This window comes from Bacillus rossius, chromosome 1 (assembly GCF_032445375.1).
Source record: "Bacillus rossius redtenbacheri isolate Brsri chromosome 1, Brsri_v3, whole genome shotgun sequence".
NCBI lineage: Eukaryota > Metazoa > Arthropoda > Insecta > Phasmatodea > Bacillidae > Bacillus > Bacillus rossius.
Window position 1 is genome coordinate 204,609,160 of NC_086330.1, and position 19,124 is coordinate 204,628,283.

Here is a 19,124-nt window from a genome sequence, read left to right on the forward strand (position 1 = left end):
CACACATATCCAGACTTCTAATTTTTTATTTGAAGGAATAATAGCATCATCCGTTCGAAACCGGCCGACTTATTTGTTTTTAGTGCTTGCTACCAAGGGCGATAATTATTGACACACATGGTGTCTGCTAGAGAGTGCTGTCACCATTTTGTTTTCAGTAAACGATATAAGGAGTGCTAGTATTATGTAGTATACATGCCATTTGCTAGAGTGCGTTACCATCATATTAGTTAAATTTTTGTCTGCTAGAGTGTAGTAATCATGTATTATTACTGTGGCGACCGCCATCTTGAAATTTGGACCCCATCATGACATTTTAATGCCTTCTTGTAAATTCGCCATTATTCAGCCATATATTCGGGAAAGATTCCAAAATTCTTACAATAAATTTGCAATTAATATACTCATTGATCCGATTAGTTCATATCCTTGGTTCGATCCATTGGTGATGAAAGGGATGCATTTAATCTTATGTAAAAATAATATAAACTAATCATGTTCAAAATCCTAAAAGAAGCATAGGCTGCTAGTCTACCAGCCTTAAGTAAGTCGTTATGTGTGCCATCTTTAAAATTCGTAATTATTAACTTGGAAATACGGGAAATAGTTTAAAATCCTACAAAAAAAAATCACTCCATAATTTACTAATAATTGATTGATTCTTGTCCTTACTTCGATCCTTGACCGAAGCGAATATTTAAATTTTATGCAAAACTAGCTGCAGTACCCGGCGTTGCCCGGGCTGAACACAGGGTGAAGGGGACCTTTTACGAAATCAGATGTAGTTAGTTAGTAATTGTCTTCTTAATTTGAATGTCAAGTGTGCAAAATAATTTATATCACTGTCAGATCCCGACAGACGTTGTTCTGCCAGTGTATAATTATTTACCTATATATATATATAAATATATATATATATATATAATTTTGTGGTCTGTATGTAATATAGACTCTATAAAGCACTATAGAAAAAAGCTGAAAAATAAGAGATTACTAATATTGAAAAGATTCCATTATCCAGCTAATGCTCGGAATTTATTGCAATGCCTCGATCAGTTTTGTTTTGTTATATGTTTGAAGTAGTTACACATCCAAATCATCTATCCATCTCTCTAAACATATATTTATCTCTATCTACATCTTTATATATCTATGTATCTCTCTATCGCTATTTATTTCATTATATCTACATATATACATATTTACCTCACACTATCTCTATATCTTCTATAAATATATCTCTGTATAGCTCTATACATCTATACATCTCTTTATCTAACCCATTTCATTCTCTATACCTCGCTCCATCTCAACTTATCTGTCTCTCTATCTCACTATATTTATATATAATCACTCTATCTCTGTCTATCTTTTATATTTCAATAAATTGTGTCATGCGTGCGCACTTATACAACAAAAACAGACAAATTATTGAACAGGAATTAGCCTGTATATGAAGTGGTGTTTGAAAAATTATAAAAAATTTAAAATATTTTCAAAGAAAAATATACGAAATCACACACAACCGCTGCGTAGGGAGCCGACCGCGCGAGTGAGCCTCGCGGAACTTTATTTTGTGACATTGACTCCCCTCCCGCTCCACAGTGACTCTTAGGTGAAATGCTGCTGCCTAGCTAGCCAAGCGGGGTGTGGGCGGGGCGCGGGAGCAGAGGCAGGCGGTGGTGGGAACGCGAGCGTCAAGAGAGACACGACGACGACGACGACGACGACGACGACGACGACGACGACGACGACGACGACGACGACGACGACGACGACGGACAGTTGCTAGTTACTGAATTACAAAGATAGAAAAATTAAAATATGTTGCTTAAATAATGTGGTTAGTAAATAACGCGGTAAAAAAAGTAGCCTATGTTCATCAGGGATAATGTCGGCTTCTAATGGAAAAATAATTTTTCAAATCGGTCTAGTAGTTTCGGAGCCTATTCAATACAAACAAACAAATCTTTCCTCTTTATAATATTAGCATAGATAATTTATTTAATAAATTATAGATCAAAATCTTAAAAGAAGCTTAAATTCCTTTACTACCAACCTCCCATAAGCCGATAAGGCTGCCATCTTGGAGGTTTCTATTTATTCAGCATAGGAATTTGGGGAAATTCCAAAATGCATAAAACATTCACTTATTAAAATTACGATTGGTGCGATAGATTTCCGTACTTGGTTTGATTCTCGACCAGTGATAAGGATAACTATAGATTAAAATAAATTTTATATTTTCCCATTAACTTTCGTGGAGTTTATTAATCATGCACTTTACGAAAATCATAACTAGACAAACTACCTGTTCAGCGAATTAAAAACGTAGCCGCTATGCCTAACATTGAAGTATAATTTTTCGATACTTAGAATACATTCCGACCAGTTCATGTAAAATGCTATACATAGAGGCCAAGTGTCTTCGGACTACGAACCCAGGTCATGAAAAATGTCAGTCGTATAAACCAAACATTTCTGAACCTCATGACTCTCTTCGTCGAAAGATAATACAACATATGTCATCCAACGGATCATGTTTTACGCTTACAAGAGTACAAAGGATTCCTGAAAGATTTTTTGGACTAGTAAATATAGAGCTAATACAAAGCTACTACATATATGACTACGTGCATTTAATGAATCGCAACACATTAAAAAAAGAATATAACACACGGTACACGCGCAGTACACGCAGTAAACACACGTAATGACCGTGCAATGTACGAAAAATGACCGCGGAATGACACCACAACGCACACGCCAAACATGGAACACACACGCCAAACACGCAATGTATACACAGGACATTAATTAAAAGATAAAGACGCACATTTGGACGAAAATTCGACCTATTGGAAGCACATTTAACGAAGAGAACGAACATTTGAACGTAAGTTCTACAAAAAAGCACATTTTTTTAACTAAAAGGACGCACCTATAACATAAATTTCGAGTACACAGCAGTACATGTGCATGCATTCAAATCAGTAGGATGCGATTAGCAATTTACTTTTGAATATAACAGTCAGTGGCTCCATCAACCGTTGGCGCCATTACTCTTTGGCTCCAGCAGTCATTGGCTCCGAGTCTGTTGGCTCCGACAGTCTGTTGGCTCCGACAGTCTGTTGGCTCCGACAGTCTGTAGGCTCCGACAGTCTGTTGGCTCCGACAGTCTGTTGGCTCCGACAGTCTGTTGGCTCCGACAGTCTGTTGGCTCCGACAGTCTGTTGGCTCCGACAGTCTGTTGGCTCCGACAGTCTGTTGGCTCCGACAGTCTGTTGGCTCCGACAGTCTGTTGGCTCCGACAGTCTGTTGGCTCCGACAGTCTGTAGGCTCCGACAGTCTGTTGGCTCCGACAGTCTGTTGGCTCCGACAGTCTGTTGGCTCCGACAGTCTGTTGGCTACGACAGTCTGTTGGCTCCGACAGTCTGTTGGCTCCGACAGTCTGTTGGCTCCGACAGTCTGTTGGCTCCGACAGTCTGTTGGCTCCGACAGTCTGTTGGCTCCGACAGTCTGTTGGCTCCGACAGTCTGTTGGCTCCGACAGTCTGTTGGCTCCGACAGTCTGTTGGCTCCGACAGTCTGTTGGCTCCGACAGTCTGTTGGCTCCGACAGTCTGTTGGCTCCGACAGTCTGTTGGCTCCGACAGTCATTGGTTTTAAAAAGTCTTAGGCCTAGCTGTTATTTGGCTACTAGACTACGAAGCTACGATACTACAGGACTACAAGACTACAAGTATACAAGTCTACGTGGCTACGAGACTACTTGGCACTAAACTGTCTTGGACTCGAATTTGCTGCAACAGTTAATTTATATAATGCAAAAGGAAATGGTTGTAAGTAGTCCCGATTCTTGCTTATATATGTCTGTAACGTGTTGTATACAGGTAAATATTATTCATTTATTTTATGTTGGATGCGGGATGCTCACTAACGATCGCAAAAGAAGGAAGGCTTCGATAGACACCAAGGAGAAGCAAGTTCGACTTGTATGTTAGTGCTTCTCAACTGTCTCATAGCATATTATTTGACTATGGATGTTTTTTTTTTAATTTTAGTTATAATTCGCTAGCAGAAATTCATAATTTAAATTAAACTCAAAATATAATTGCGCGTCTCATTAAGAAAAAAATTGTCATGCATATATCGATTTTTCATAAATAACCAAAAGCACGTGGATAAAACTTACGCACGTTTTCCTTAGTATCATATAATTACAGATATAAAATAAAATTTAAAAAAAAATTAAAAAGAAAAATAAAGATTTAAATTGTACAAAAAAATCTGGCTTTTACTAGAACTCTATCCTTGCTCAAAAACGGAGAAGTTCACATGCTAGCAGACTGAAGGCTGGTAGACTAGGAGCCTATGCTGCTTTCTGGTTTTTGAACATGATTTATTGATATTATATATTTAATAAAATTATAATTAATGCATCACCCAGGGACCGGATTTATGAGTATATAATTGTAAAATTATTTAATGAATTTTGGAATCTTTCGCGAATTTCTGGCTAAATAAGTCCGAATTTTTAAGATGGCATTCAAATATCAAGGTTTCGGACGCTACAGCATGGGCGTATATAAGGGGGGAGGTTAGGGGATCCGGACCCCCCCCCCCCCCTTAGCATACGACATAATTAAAATTATTAGCAGAATATTTGATGACTGATGATATAATCTGTGCCACAAAATATGAGCACGCGTCACAACAATGAACTACCTATATATGCTACGTGGACACTGCGCCTTGCTCATCCCCCCTCCCGACTTCTGCGCACCATTCATACTGCGCATGCGCATGCGCCGCACCCGCCTCCCGCGCGACGCGCTTACTGCGCATGCGCACAACAGTCGAGTCTCGCGACCTTGATAGAACCACGCGCCTACGCCAGCCAACATGTTTTTTCAAGCCATCTTTGGTTGCTATTAAATGTTTACTCTTGAAAAAAAATTTCTTATGAAACGGTCATCAAACCAAGTATCACATTTGGATTTTTTTGCAAAAAAAGGAGAGAGTGAAATCCCACCTTAAAGAAGTAGATGGAGCGGACGCAGGCCCGTCCACAAACATTAACGATGAAGCGAAGAAAGGTAAGTCTTACCGTTGTAGCTATGTACAATTTATCTGTAATTAATAACAGTTAACACTTAAGTATGTACAGTGCAACCTAATTTTTATGTTCCTGGGATTAACGAATTCTCCTAATTAACTTTTTTTTACTTGCATCGTAATTTTCCCTATAATATTAATGCATTATTTTCCCGTTTTATGCGAAAGCATTGCTCGCAAATTACGTTGCAAAAGCGCTGCATTTAAGGCGATTGGTGCACGGTAAAAAACGGTCACAGGCCCGAAAACAATGAATTTTGTATCATATGACCACTAAAGAGTCTAGATGCCTATGTGGGTGACCGTTACTATGTAGGGAGGTCAGGAGCTTAGTTCCAGCTCGTCAGTGGCGAGATGGCCTTCATACGGGAAGGGTGTCGCTGGTGGTCGCTCTGCGGCCTGCCATCTAGCGGGAACTAACAAAACCTCGAAGGTTGTATCTCGCTCTCCCTCTAACACACAGCCGATAAGGTTCTATCGTGCCCGGAGGAGGGGAATGTTTATCAGGTTTCTCTTTCACTCATTCTTCGCCATGGGGAGGCAGAATGGATTATTTTTTGTCCGCAACTGCGCAGACGTCATGTGGCCACTCCCGCACTCTTCTCACTCAACTCGCTCATTCTCTCACACTATTTCAATAAATCTTTTCAAATCTTCAACATCAATACTTTAAACCATTGCGCTTCCTACGGATTAATTATATTTCATGCAAGTGCCCGAATTCAGCTGCAAAAAAATAAAACGCGTAGTCAATTTTTTTCTTCAAAAACCTTCCCAAACACTGTGTGTTAAAAAACATTCTGAAAGCCCATTTTTCTAGATAAATGGAAATTCTAAATCACCTACGCCACAAGGAAACATTGTGCTTTAATATTATGTAAAGAAAACACCTCTTAGTTTTATAGTTATGTAAAGGTGGTGTGATATGTTTTAGATGTCGCACCATCTTATTATCCATGTAGAAGAGTTACCCGAAAAGCTAACAAGACTATTGCCATGGAAATGGAAATATGTTTAAGGAAATATTTTTCAAATGTTTGTAAACAGTAAACAACATATAAAAAATCTTATAACTGTAAAATTAAAATACAAACAACCCTATAGCAAATTTAATTTCAATATGAAAAAGTCTACAATAATGTTTACAAGAAACGAAATTGCAATAGCCATACAAAAATATCGCAATTTTGTTGCATTGTTAATATACATATTATTTTTAATAAAGGCAATAAAAATGACATACTCAATATTTGGAATACAATAAATACCTTAAGCCCTACATAATTGCTGCGATATTCACAATAAATGCTTTTCTTAAATATAGTAATTAAAAAACATCGTAAATAAATTATGAACATACATATTATGGTGAAGGAAAGTGGACACTATAACACTGAAAAATCTTAGAGGGTAGTTTTCCTCATCTTATTTCTTTCTTTGCGTTTTTGGTTTTGTTCGTTGAAATATTTCATGTTCAAATACTTGATACGCATATACGTTCTTGTCCTGACAAAAACAGTATATAACTTCTTCTGGATATTTATTTTCAGTAGTTCCGCAAATAATTTTAGTCAGTGATTAAAAAATCCGCTCTTTTTTGCACAAATTGTTGCCATGAATATTATCAAAACACATTTCAGCGATCTTTATTAATTCAAAAAATTCATTAGTGGGACATTTTAAGTTACCCTTTGATTGTACATGTATCCAGCTATCGTCCTCCGAATTGAAATCCGTAGTGCCAAGATCAGGATATTTATTTCTGAAACGGTGAGCTATATAGCCAGAAACATATTTCAGCCCTTCAAGAGAAATTTCGTCACTTGAAAGGGGCCTGGCCTCTAAATCTAAGTCTATTTCTTCCATGTCAGCAAGATCTATTTCATTTAAAGGTGATTTCTCTTGAAATGTCTTTGTAAAATACATTTCCTTGCACAAAAGTAGTTCTGTAATTTCATTCTGATAAGCACTGTCCTGTTCCATTTCATTTGACGAAAAATCACTTACCAAACACATTTCGTCTGTCTTCTCATCCGTGTTTTTCCGTTCAGCAAAAACTGCTGCAGAATGTTTTCACAATATGTAGTTTATAATTCTGTATTTAAAGTAAATGGGCGACAGAGGCGTATTTTATTACATGCTTTGTATTAGCTTCACCTGTATGTTTGTTTGTCTGTCCGTCTGTAACTCTTTCGACTAAGAGTGAGTGACTCATCACTGTAAAATGTCCCATCAAGTTCATCAAGTTCGTTAGCCGAGTGTTCTAAGGCGCGCGACTACTGAGACGTCAGCTTACGGATTCAGCGATCGTAGGTTCTACTCCCGGCCACGCCGGAAAAAAAGAATGTTTTTTTTTTCTGGTAAATTCTAAGATTATATCCATACATCTAACTGTAAATGATTCGGAGAGACTTTACCATTTCTTTGTGACGTTTCAACTCCAAATAGTTATCTCAGATGGTAATAGGTAGTGTCGGTAACTCATTTCCCTATGATAATTATACATTAATATAGTTTAAAAAACTAAAAAAAACATGCTTTTAAAGAATATCAAACTGAAAAGTTAAAAATAAATATAGTTTAAAAAACTAAAGAAACATGCTTTTAAAGATTATCAAACTAAAAAGTTAAAAATAATTTTAAATTTTAATTTATGACAATAGTATATAAGCAATACTAGTATAAATGAGAAAAAAGCATGGGGCGCTTAATATACAAAAAATATGGCACAAAGCGCCTCAAGCTTTTTTTCTCATTTATACTAGTATTGCTTATATACTATTGTCATAAATTAAATTTTAAAATTATTTTTAACTTATTAGTTTGATAATCTTTAAAAGCATGTTTCTTTAGTTTTTTAAACTATATTTATTGATCTTCCATACCTCTAATATACGGACAGAGAAAAAACCACTCTAACACATCTTAGTTAAGTTTAACTGTTAACAAATATTTAGGTTAACAGGTCCTATACATATTTCCGAATGTTTTACTGACTGAGTTATACTGGACATTAATTAAATTGATCGCTGATATTTATACTTTTAAAAGAAATTTTGAATTTATCATTTTATGTAAACTCTAATGCGTTAAAAAGTGTAACGCAACACTACACACAGGTAGTGATGTCTAGTGCACTGCCCTTTGCACATTAGTTAACAAAAAAATTAAATGAAATATTAATTACTGATAAATAATACCTTGATGTCGTGATACAAGTAACACATGCTTATCTGATATTTATCTCAATTAGAATACGAAATAGGAAGATAAAATAATTAACTGATTTTAAGACTGATTTATTACTTACACAGTACAGTGCATTTTGAAGACAAATGGGTCTTAAGAAGCGAAAATCGTACTCGATTAAAGGATGGTATGGTGTTCGGTATATCAAGGTTTCCCCCAAAGTAACGGTTTCAGAATGCTTTTAAGATATTAGTTACATCCCAACATAAGTTTAAAACATTTCTCTTAAGAGTGTGCTTCGTAGCATTAAAAAATGTGCCTTAATTATTTTGCAAATTTATCATTGTTATGGTGACGATGTCATGGGTTTTCGTAATTTTTTTTTAGAAATATAGTACAGTATTAGCAACTACGTTAAGAACTGTTATTTTATTCACACAGAGAAAAGAAATACCTACAAATGCTAAAATTTGGCGTTTGTCTTTTTATATACTATATAGGTTTGTTATTATGTGTGTGTTGTAACATGTATAAAAATGTTAAATATATTCAACAATATTTGGTAATTATATATATTAAAAAACTTTTATGTACGCGACTTGAAACTACGTGAAAGGTTTTCAGTCTATAAAGACCTATTCTATGATTTTTTTAAAATTATTAATTCTTATGCAAACAATTAATAAAATTGGAAGTTTCTTACATTGTCAGTATATGCATAGTATTACAGTTATTCCAAACAATTCTCTACCAGTGTTTACCTAAGGTTTGCATGTTACGTTGGTTCTTCTACTAATACACGTATATTACAAGAGGTTTGTAATAGATTAAATGAGGTAAGTAAGAATTCGTTTTTATAAACGTTGTGTATGAAATTATAAATTTTGAGATGTATAATAACAAAAAGAAGTGCGTTCCGAAGACATATGTCGGTAGTGTTACCCACTGAAACATTATTCCCACTTCAACTCTCTGTAAAAATAAAAGTATGGGTTTGAATGCGTCAAAAGGGGTATATAAATAAAATTTGGGGCTTCTTCCTTATTTCATACGCTAGTGTCCGCCACTTACAATTGCAAACAAAAATTTTTCCTCGATGTTGTAATTTACTCTGCGTAATCACAAAACATTTTGGCAGTAAATAAGTATTTAATTTTTAAAAATGAAAGCATTCATGTTTCGAAAAAAATATTAAAGCGATGTGGGGAAAAATGTTTATCGATACTCCAGTAAAAATTTCAGTTTGATTGTTTTGATAGTTTCGGAGCTGTTGCGAGTTTAGTTTGAGGATTCTTCGGCCGCGCGAGGCGTGTTTGGTTCTTTTTCATTTTCTTCCAGCGTAGGAAGCCGATACCCGGCTCTCCAGATGTATTACTGTATATTACCTCCATGAGCGCGACCTTGACAGACCCGTCGTTTCTTCGGTCTCCTCTCGTCATCCCTCTACACCCCATTCTTCCCCCTCCCCACCCGCAGGCTGCGGCCCGCCGGCCGGAGCTCCGCCTGACTACCTGGTTGCGACATGCGCCGCCCTCAGCGCCACGCCGCGGGGACATTCTTCCCGGCGGCGAGAGTTTTACACGCAGCACTAGAACTGTCATGCCAGAGGGCATGTTTTGAGTCGGATCGTATCAAAAACAAAAGGATATGAAAATATATACATAACTCAATAGTGTTCTGCCAATTATGTTTTCATTTTCATTTAAATTTATTCTTTAAATCGCTCCTGAAGTAGTCCAGCAGTGATCAATGGAAATTGTCAATATTAAACTGTAATTTTGACGATGAAAATTTTTTCTTCTTACTTTTATATGTGCAGAAACCTATTCGTACACTCGTTTCTTGAACTATACTTAAGTTTAACATAATTATGTGTTTTCTAAATAATTCTGGCTTGGAATAAAAATAAATGCATTTAAAATGACATAACTCAGTAAAAAAAAGTTTATTAAAAATATCCTAGGTATATTATGTCTTAAAAAGAAGTATCAAAAATAAATATGTACAGTTAAATTAGTTTTGTCGTAATATGTTCCATGCACCAATCGCCTTAATAGCAAACCACCAGAAAAGTTTAGTATAAACATAATAAAATTTGAAAGTGAACAGTGTGAAGTTAATGTATCAAACGTTTCTGTGTTTGGTCAAATGCTACTTTGTTCGCTGTTTGTAAACTACCATTTTTTCTTTTTGTACCACGGTAAACCATACAGCCATGAACCAAATTTTTGGTGCCGTGACAACAAAATTAAGTTCAGTTTTATATATCTCTTTTTAACTTCAATGTATTATGCATGAAATAAATGATAAAAAATACTTTTTTTTAACATAAACAGTGGATTACTGGGCCTTTTTTGAAATAATTTTATGCACTTTACCATATTCATGAAAATAAGCGTCTTCGTGCATTTTCGGCAATTATCGTTTACATTTGAAATATTATTAAAACGGCAGTTCGCAGCACTGAATTTCCAAACATTTCAATGGAAACCTTTTTACTTCTGGACGTAAACAATCTTTTGTAAGACTTTTTGTTTTGTTTTATTCAGTAGAATTGTTTCCAATAAATATATGAAATAAATTAAATGTTCAATACGTGATTATACACAGACACAGTCCAAAAAAAAAAAAAAAAGGAGAAAATATCCGAATGTTAAGTTTACATTTTGGGAAGCTTCAAAATGCAAATCTATTATTCAAGAACTGGAAATATCATGTTCAGCTTTTAATAGGACTAATAATGAAGAATTGGAAGATTGGATGGATTAATTTTTTACTATGTGAATTAATTTTTTTAAATATATAAATAACATAAGCATTCCTGACATTTTATTTAGTGTGATATATTTGCTTCTTATTATTTCTATGATAGTGAGATAATAAAAAAAGTTTTTTAACAATTGTCTTTTTTTTACGTTTTTCCTGTTTTACATATTTTTCCCCTGGTCCCTTGAAATATGTAAAAACGAGGTTCTACTGTATCTGTAATTTAGGTAATAAAACATTGTCTCTGGCTTGCCGGTGCCGTATATCCAAGTTTGGTAAGATCGGGTTTTGGAGCGAAGTTTGTTATGATATTTTAAATATCTCACGGCCTGGAATTAGTTAATTAATTTTATTTTCAGTAAACTATTTATTTAATCATTCAAATTACCTAATTTCATAAATTGACATGAGTTCTATTTATGATAAATTATTTTATTAACAAAAACAACAGCCGATCTCCATCCCACGAACTTCACATGAATGACACTTGTTCAACACGCAAACGTGAAGTGTTGATCTTTTAGTCAATTAATTTCACTATATATGTACTTACTCAAATATTGAAAATTGATGCATGTCTAATATTTATGTAAACAGTGTTGTGTTTTGTGTAATTTAGTTTTTTTTTTACAGCCATGGTAGATTTGGCTCCGGATATATCCATGATTTATGATGTTGGGAGATATGTATGTCATCCTCCAAACAATGATGAGGAAAAACTAAGAGCATTAAAAGAACCTTGGATTCCACCGGATACATTCAGTTTCCAGTCACTGGTAAAAAGAATCTGTACTTTCAACGTCATTGGATTGCCAAATATTCGTGGCTTGTTTATTCAAATGTCATGCAGGGAGCAGTTTGCAAAGTATGTGTTTTACTTGGAAAAAAGCAAGGCGGTCGTGGTCACCAAGGATTTGTAGCCTTTGTTAGTAAGCCATTTACTAACTGGAAGAAAGCTTTAGAGAGCTTTGATCACCATTTAGATACGAAGTATCATAAGTTCGCTATCGAACAAGCAGCAAATTTCATGAAGATTACGGAAGGCAAGGCGCTTGATGTTAGTGAGTGTATTACTGTAGAAAATAACAAGATTGCTGCAGAAAATAGAAAAAGATTGAAAGCTATTATAGAAACTATTCTTCTTTGTGGGCGGCAAGAAATGGCGTTAAGAGGGAGTCGAGATTCTCGAGAAATTGGAATAAACGAACCCATGCATAATGACGGAAATTTCCGCGCGCTTCTTCGTTTTCGTGCACTATCTGGCGATGAAGCACTTAAAAATCATTTAATTACACAAAACCTACAACAGAGCCATATATACCTCATCAGTTATACAAAATTAACTGATAGCAATATGTGGTAATACTATTCAAACGCAAGTGCTTAAAAGGATTCGACAAGCAGGTTTCTTTACTGTATTAGCAGATGAAACTCAGGACATATCACGAAGAGATCAATTAGCGTTGTGTTTACGATATGTTGACTGCTCGACTGGAAATTCTGTCATCCGAGAAGATTTTCTAGAATTTATCAACATAGAAGATGTTTCAGCTCAAGCGTTAGCGAAGACTATTATAACGCATCTCTTAAGCTATAATTTGGACATGGATAAATTTATTGGGCAAGGGTTTGATGGTGCTGCAGTGATGATTGGTCGCTTATGAGGCGTGAGAACAATTATCGCAGAACAATACCCAAAAGCGCAATTCGTACACTGTGTGCTCACGTTCTCAATTTGGTTCTAGCGCATTGAAGTGAGGTACCTATGATAAGAAACTGTATCGGAACCGTAAAAAGTATAGTAAACTTTTTTCGTCAATCTCCACTTACAGACAGTCTTATGAAGAAAATTGCGGATCAAAATAACTCATCTCATTCAATGTTTATCTCTCTTTGTGAGACGCGATGGACAGAAAAACATGTGGCTGTTGAGAGATTCGCAGAAATGCTTCCAGTAGTACGCACAGCACTTGAAACACTTCAGGATTTGCTAATAGAAATGTCAGCACTGAAGCATACCAACTGCAAACAGCTATGGAAAACAGCCAATTCATCGTGTCATTAGTTGTACTGAGAAAAGTATTTTCATACACAGTAAATCTAAATAAGGCAATGCAAAAGATCAATGTCGATTTGACCAATATTTGCAGTTATGTACAAACAATAAAAAATACTTTACAAAATATTCGGAATAGAAACGAGTTCGCGATCCTTTTCGAGCAAGCAAAGAATATCAATATAAACGACATAAATGTTACAAGAACGACTGGAAGGCAAACTCAGCGCAGTAATGTTTCAGGAGAAACTGCTGAGATATATTATTGTCGAAATGTATTTTACCCTTTCATTGACCATGTGATTACAGAACTTGATGCACGCTTTAAACCACATGAAGAAACAATAGAAGGGATTCAAATGCGTCTGCCTGAGAAGATCAATGACTCCAGGATAAGCGAAAGGCTTAAAAAAAATAGCACTATTATTTATGGGAGAAAATTATGCAAATAATTTTTCAAGTGAGTATGAAATATGGCAGAATCATTGGGAACATATGACGAAAAAACCATCCACCGCACTAGAAAGTCTAGATCAGTGCGAGAATCAATTTTTTCATACTATAAAAAAGCTGCTCACTATTTTGGCCACACTCCCAGTGTCCACAGCAACACCAGCAATATGTTTTTTCAACCCTAAAGAGGTTAAAAAACTACTTTAGAAACAGCATGGGAGATGAACGACTAACTGTGCTTGCGTTCATGAGCGTTCATCGTGACATAGTTTCTGAACTGGATTCAGATGAAATCATAAATATGTTGGCCATAAGATGTAAAAGTCTAAATTTAATACTTTGAAGTTTTCAATTTTTTAACTTTTTTCCTCTAATTTATTATTTTATTTTGAAGGCTATTTTTATGCCAAATGTTTTAATTGATTGAAGTCTTTTTTATGTCAAAATGTTTTATGTTGATTGTGCAATATGGAAATAAATAAAAGCCGAAGCATCACAAAAAAGATATAATAAAAATATCTATGTAGTTAAAAAATGTTGATATACAATATTATGTTTATGTTATATATCTTCTACGTACTTTGTTTTAGTTTTATTATAGTTAAATAAATTCTTTACGGACATTACTTACAAATTTTATTTTAATGTACATAAAGTAACTATTGTTTGTATGTAGCTTAATTGTATGTAGCTGGACTAGTGTGTACTCATTTCATGTTTAAGTAATTGCTAAATGACTATGATTTGAGCGTTTATATTTTTAGCTTTTGCCCGCGGACCCCCCCCCCCCCCCCCCATGTAAAAACTATTGCTACGGCCGTGCGCCACAGCAATAATAAATATTACTACACTCTAGCAGTCAAAAATTAAAATAATATAATGGTAACGCACTCTAGCAGATGGCATGTGTATTACATGTCACTAGCACTTCTTGTATCCTTTACTAAAAACAAAATGGTGACAGCACTCTCTAGCAGACACCATGTGTGTTAACTATCGCTCCTGGTAGCAAGCACTAAAAACAAATATGTCGGCCGGTCTCGAACAGACGATGCTATATTCCTTAGAATTAAAAAAATTTCAATGTCCGAATAATTGTGTTATTTTTATATACCTTATTTAATTCACATTCTGGTAAATGTCTCGATGGCCGTGCCGTTAAAGGCGTATATTTTCTAATTTTTTTTTAATTTTCGTTTTAATTACCAATTTTCTGTTTTTATTACTTTAAATAACATTATAAACAATTGTAAATATGAGAAAAAAAGCACAGAGTGCTGGTGTGTGTAATAAGTATTGTAAAACTTTGTAAAGTGTATAGTATGTGTAAATAACTTTTGAATTCAACTGAATTAAACCTAGGAGTCAGAGCTGTGATGGTTCACAAACAGCGCTTCCAATGTATTTTGTAAAAAAATTAAATTTAATATGTCGATAAGAACCATAATAGCTTTCGTAGGTAATGGGACATCTAACTTATGTGATGAGACTGAGAGACACTGGCGCTCTCTAGAAGTAAATAGCAGAAACAATGAGGTTGGTATCTATGATGGTGGCCTCCCTGGGAACAAAAAAGCAAGATGGCGGGCTCCAGCAGACGTAAAAAATGGTGGACATGTCAGATTCGAGGAAAATGGCTTTCAAATCAAATCCAATATGGCGGACATGTTATTAGATATCAAGGTGACAACCATAACGAAAATTTCAAGTTTCTGTAATCCAAGATGGTGGCCGTAACGAACAGTGCAACGGTGATATCATGCACTTCCAAGGTGGCGAGGCGTAACGAAAAGTGCCGCATTAGTGAGCAGGGTGCTCGATATAAAGTTAACGGATCCAAGATGGCGGATCCAAAATAGCCTCAGATGTCAAGTTCATCGAAGATGGCCGTCATGACGTCAGAGGTCTGTCGTTCATGGACCCGCTCCATCGGCTCCACAGTTGGAACCCCGGCACCGGCACCGGCACCGGCACCGGCACCGCACTTAATACCCAGCGCTCGGTGCCCCCAAACTACACTTCTAATCTAAATATGATTTCAACTCTTCATTTTTAATGGTATTTTCTTTTTGCCGGGTCATTAGGTAGGAATAAAGTAAAAAAACAAGCTGACGGTATTAAGCTGTAACATTCATTACAGCCAGGCGCAATACTAGAGCGAGGCATTCTCTCTCACCACTTGAACTTAACAGAAAAATGAGGAAACATTGTGAGCATTGATATAGATTAGGCATTTAACAAGCATCAAAAAAAAAATAGTTTGTGGGAAAAAAAATTGAGACTGGATTAGGAATAATATTATTTATGAAACTTCCATTTAACGCATAAATAAGACTGGTTTAACGGCTACTAGCGCCGTTAGTTCGCGGGCCACCGCGTATCTTAAGCATAATAATATATTTGCCAAATTATGAGTAACAAAAACTATTGTTTTATGGATATTATTTATAAACAAAATAGAAACATGCCTTTTTAAAATATAAATACTATAAAATTTATTTGGCAATACATTTCAGACGCTCGCTCTAAACAATTTTTCGGTAACGTTTACAAACATGTATTGAATTTTATTTATCGATCAATTTAATTTTGGCATTTAAAATTTGTGCACTGATTTCATGGTATCACTCTTGGAATTTTTTTTAAAACAATAAAATTTATAGTAAACTTATTATATTTCTTTAGTTAATTTACATTCAAATATATGGGTTGCTTACTTCTATTACATGTTTATGAACTACAAATATTTTATACGCTGCTGGTTTGAACCACTGGCGGATTCAGTGTGTGGGTGAGGGGGGGGGGGGGGGGGGTCTCCTCCCGAACCCAGAATATTTTTTAAATTTTACCCCAATTATTATAGTTCACAAAATTTAATTAAGTATTATTATTTTACTGTAGTTCTATAAATAACAGGACTTTTTTCAACCATAAATATTATGTACTTAATATTTCAATTTTAAATGTACTAAAATAGAATTAGAAAATTTAATTTGGCCCTCCCCTGACCATCTTCTGGATTCGCACTTGGTTTGAAAAATATTATAGAATCAGTTTATCTTATCATAAATAGTTTTTTCACCCACTTTAGAGAAGAATGTGAAGCGCAATTGGAATATTAGTGTGTTCGATTTGGCTCGCACTTAACAGATTATCTCATTTGCGTAACCTTCAAAGTAAAACAGGTGTAAGAGAATACCTTTCATGCATTTGATAATGAAAGTATTTTTAAGAAACAGGACATCATATAGCCATACTTTCCACTCTTCTGTATGACAATATTAGGTGTAGGACAGGGGCGAATATTCTGTGTAAGCATTGTAAGCAGTGGTTTTGATTTTAATTGCAGGACACCCCTCTCTGTAAGCGCACAGCATCCCTACAGGCTGGCTGTAGCCAGGCTGCTTACTAGTCCTCTTGCCCTGTGCGACAGCGCGTCCCCGAGTGGACAACCCTCTGTGAGCACTTGTCCTCTTGAACACAGGCAACTGTGAACAGAGGGTGAGTGGATATTCGCTCAGCTGGGCATTTGGTTACCATCCGCCTGCATGTAGACAACCCAGCTGTACGCTGTAAGCAGACTGTTTCTAGTTATCGGCCGACTGGAAATTTGAGACCTCCAAGACACGTAAGTTTACAAGGTGGGGGGGGGGGGGGGGTGCGCATTATCATCCACACCGGACGTAGCGCTTTTTGGGCCAAGAGTATAGAAGTTAAGAGATTTCACTCCCAGATTAAGAACAATTATTTTTTTCTCTGAAATCGGTCACTAATTATTCTCACACTACCAACCACAAAGCATAAACAAAATAAATTAAGTTTTGTCCGAACTGTATCGGGATCTAGGTTCCCCTTGGCAATCTTTGGGTACAGGATCTAGTGCTCCTTAATACGTTTAAACTTTTGATTAAATATTGTCTGATTTGTATTTTTAGTGTGTTGATATTCAATGACATTAAAATTAAGAATTTTCATAAGAATTTTACTAGAGATGGAAGGTGGGGTTCGTGGGTGGTCTAAAACAGTTAGGTTAACCTAGTTGTTTCACAATACATAACAATCTTGGGTTCGTGAAGTCGTGATATTAATTTACATCAATTCCCATCTAATACAATACACACAAAGTGGCTTTGTTTGAAGTGGTAGCAACAATGTACGCAAATAGGAACAAGAGTCAACTGATACATTAAAACACACATGGTTACACAAAATTAACATAAATTTTGGTATTTAAACATAAAAAATTACAGAGGGATTCCTTGACATTTAGTTGCTACATATTAATAAATAGCTAAGCATCATATTTATTATTTTAAATATACACATTAGTCAGGCATACAAAAAACACAATCTTTTAACGAGTACGAATTAAACAAAGCAAGGACTTGCACCTAACGGTGTAACGTTTGTTGATTCACATTTCTATTTTAAAATAATAAAAAATTTTAAGTGATTTCCTCAACAATAAAATGTTGCAACACTAAAAATAATTATATTGAGAAAGTAAAATAACAGATAGTTCACAAATTACTTTAATAAAAATGATTTATTGTTCAGCTGTGAATGTGAATGACATTGTGATGTTGGTATATGGGGAATTATTAGTGTACAATAAGCGCATCATAGGCGCTGTCTAGTGACAGCCCCCTGTCGCGGGCCATACATCAGTGGTTTTTATGTATCTAACAGCGATATCATTATAAATGTTTTTTGAAGTGCAATATCTAGTAAATATATTGCGAATAAAGATTTTAAAAAAAATAGTGCATGCAGTTTTATTATTGGCGTGTGCAGCTCGATTCTTGACATCGATACCTGATATAACCCATAAATGTTTAGTGAAAGAACAATTTTCTGTTAACATTAATGGTTACACAACTGTTAATGCCTGTTGCTTTGTTTCCAATGGTAATAAAAGAAGGGCCCAGTTAACCGCGGATGCATTCTACATGTTGCACCGGAAGTGGGTATTTCCTCGACCAGGAAGACATTAAGTGGACGCACCTTCGCGAGCGGTAGGTAATGCGATGACGCCTCGATCTCGCTGGTAATCCATAACCGAATTGCGGCGAACTAATCGCTGGCAAATGTTCTGGGTTGCGAAGTCGTGTTACGGGAGGTCGGTGTGTTGAGCAGGCAAGCACAGCAGCATCGGTGGAGAACTTGACATGGCGGCGTGGTTAGCTCACTGTAGTTAGCTCTCTCAACCGAGCTGAACTATTCTTAAACGACGCCACGGGCTTTTGGTTTCAGCGAAATTATTTTACATCCACCATTCCTACTTTAATGATAATGAGATTGCTGTTGATTGTTGTCAGCGTGGTGGTCGCTCAAGGCTGCTGGTGTCGAGTTGACTATCTCTCTCTCACTCTCTTTCTCTCTCTCTCTCTCTCTCTCTCTCTCTCTCTATGGCGCGGACTTTCTCTTGCCGCTCGGTGACAGGTTCTTGTGGGGTGAGTTACACTGGGCGAGCTCGTTAGCTGCTAGCTCGTGACCAAGGAGCATGTAAGAAGATCTGGAGTGGACATGTGTAGGGCGAGAGCG

The 19,124-nt window shown here is 35.9% G+C and overlaps 1 protein-coding gene across 9 annotated transcripts in view; it reads left to right on the forward strand.

The window, feature by feature from the left end:
* The first annotated feature begins 1,209 nt into the window (after positions 1-1,209).
* The window catches only part of LOC134527248 (glucose transporter type 1), a 562,082-nt gene continuing 544,167 nt past the window's right edge, over positions 1,210-19,124 (forward strand). For all 9 annotated transcript variants that reach the window (XM_063359761.1, XM_063359758.1, XM_063359759.1 and 6 more), the window contains exon 1: positions 1,210-5,097. Coding sequence is in view for 1 of the 9 variants with exons in the window: in XM_063359764.1 (XP_063215834.1) it covers positions 5,047-5,097 (51 nt within the window). In the remaining 8 variants the exon portion in view is untranslated. The remainder of the gene's footprint in view (positions 5,098-19,124) is intronic.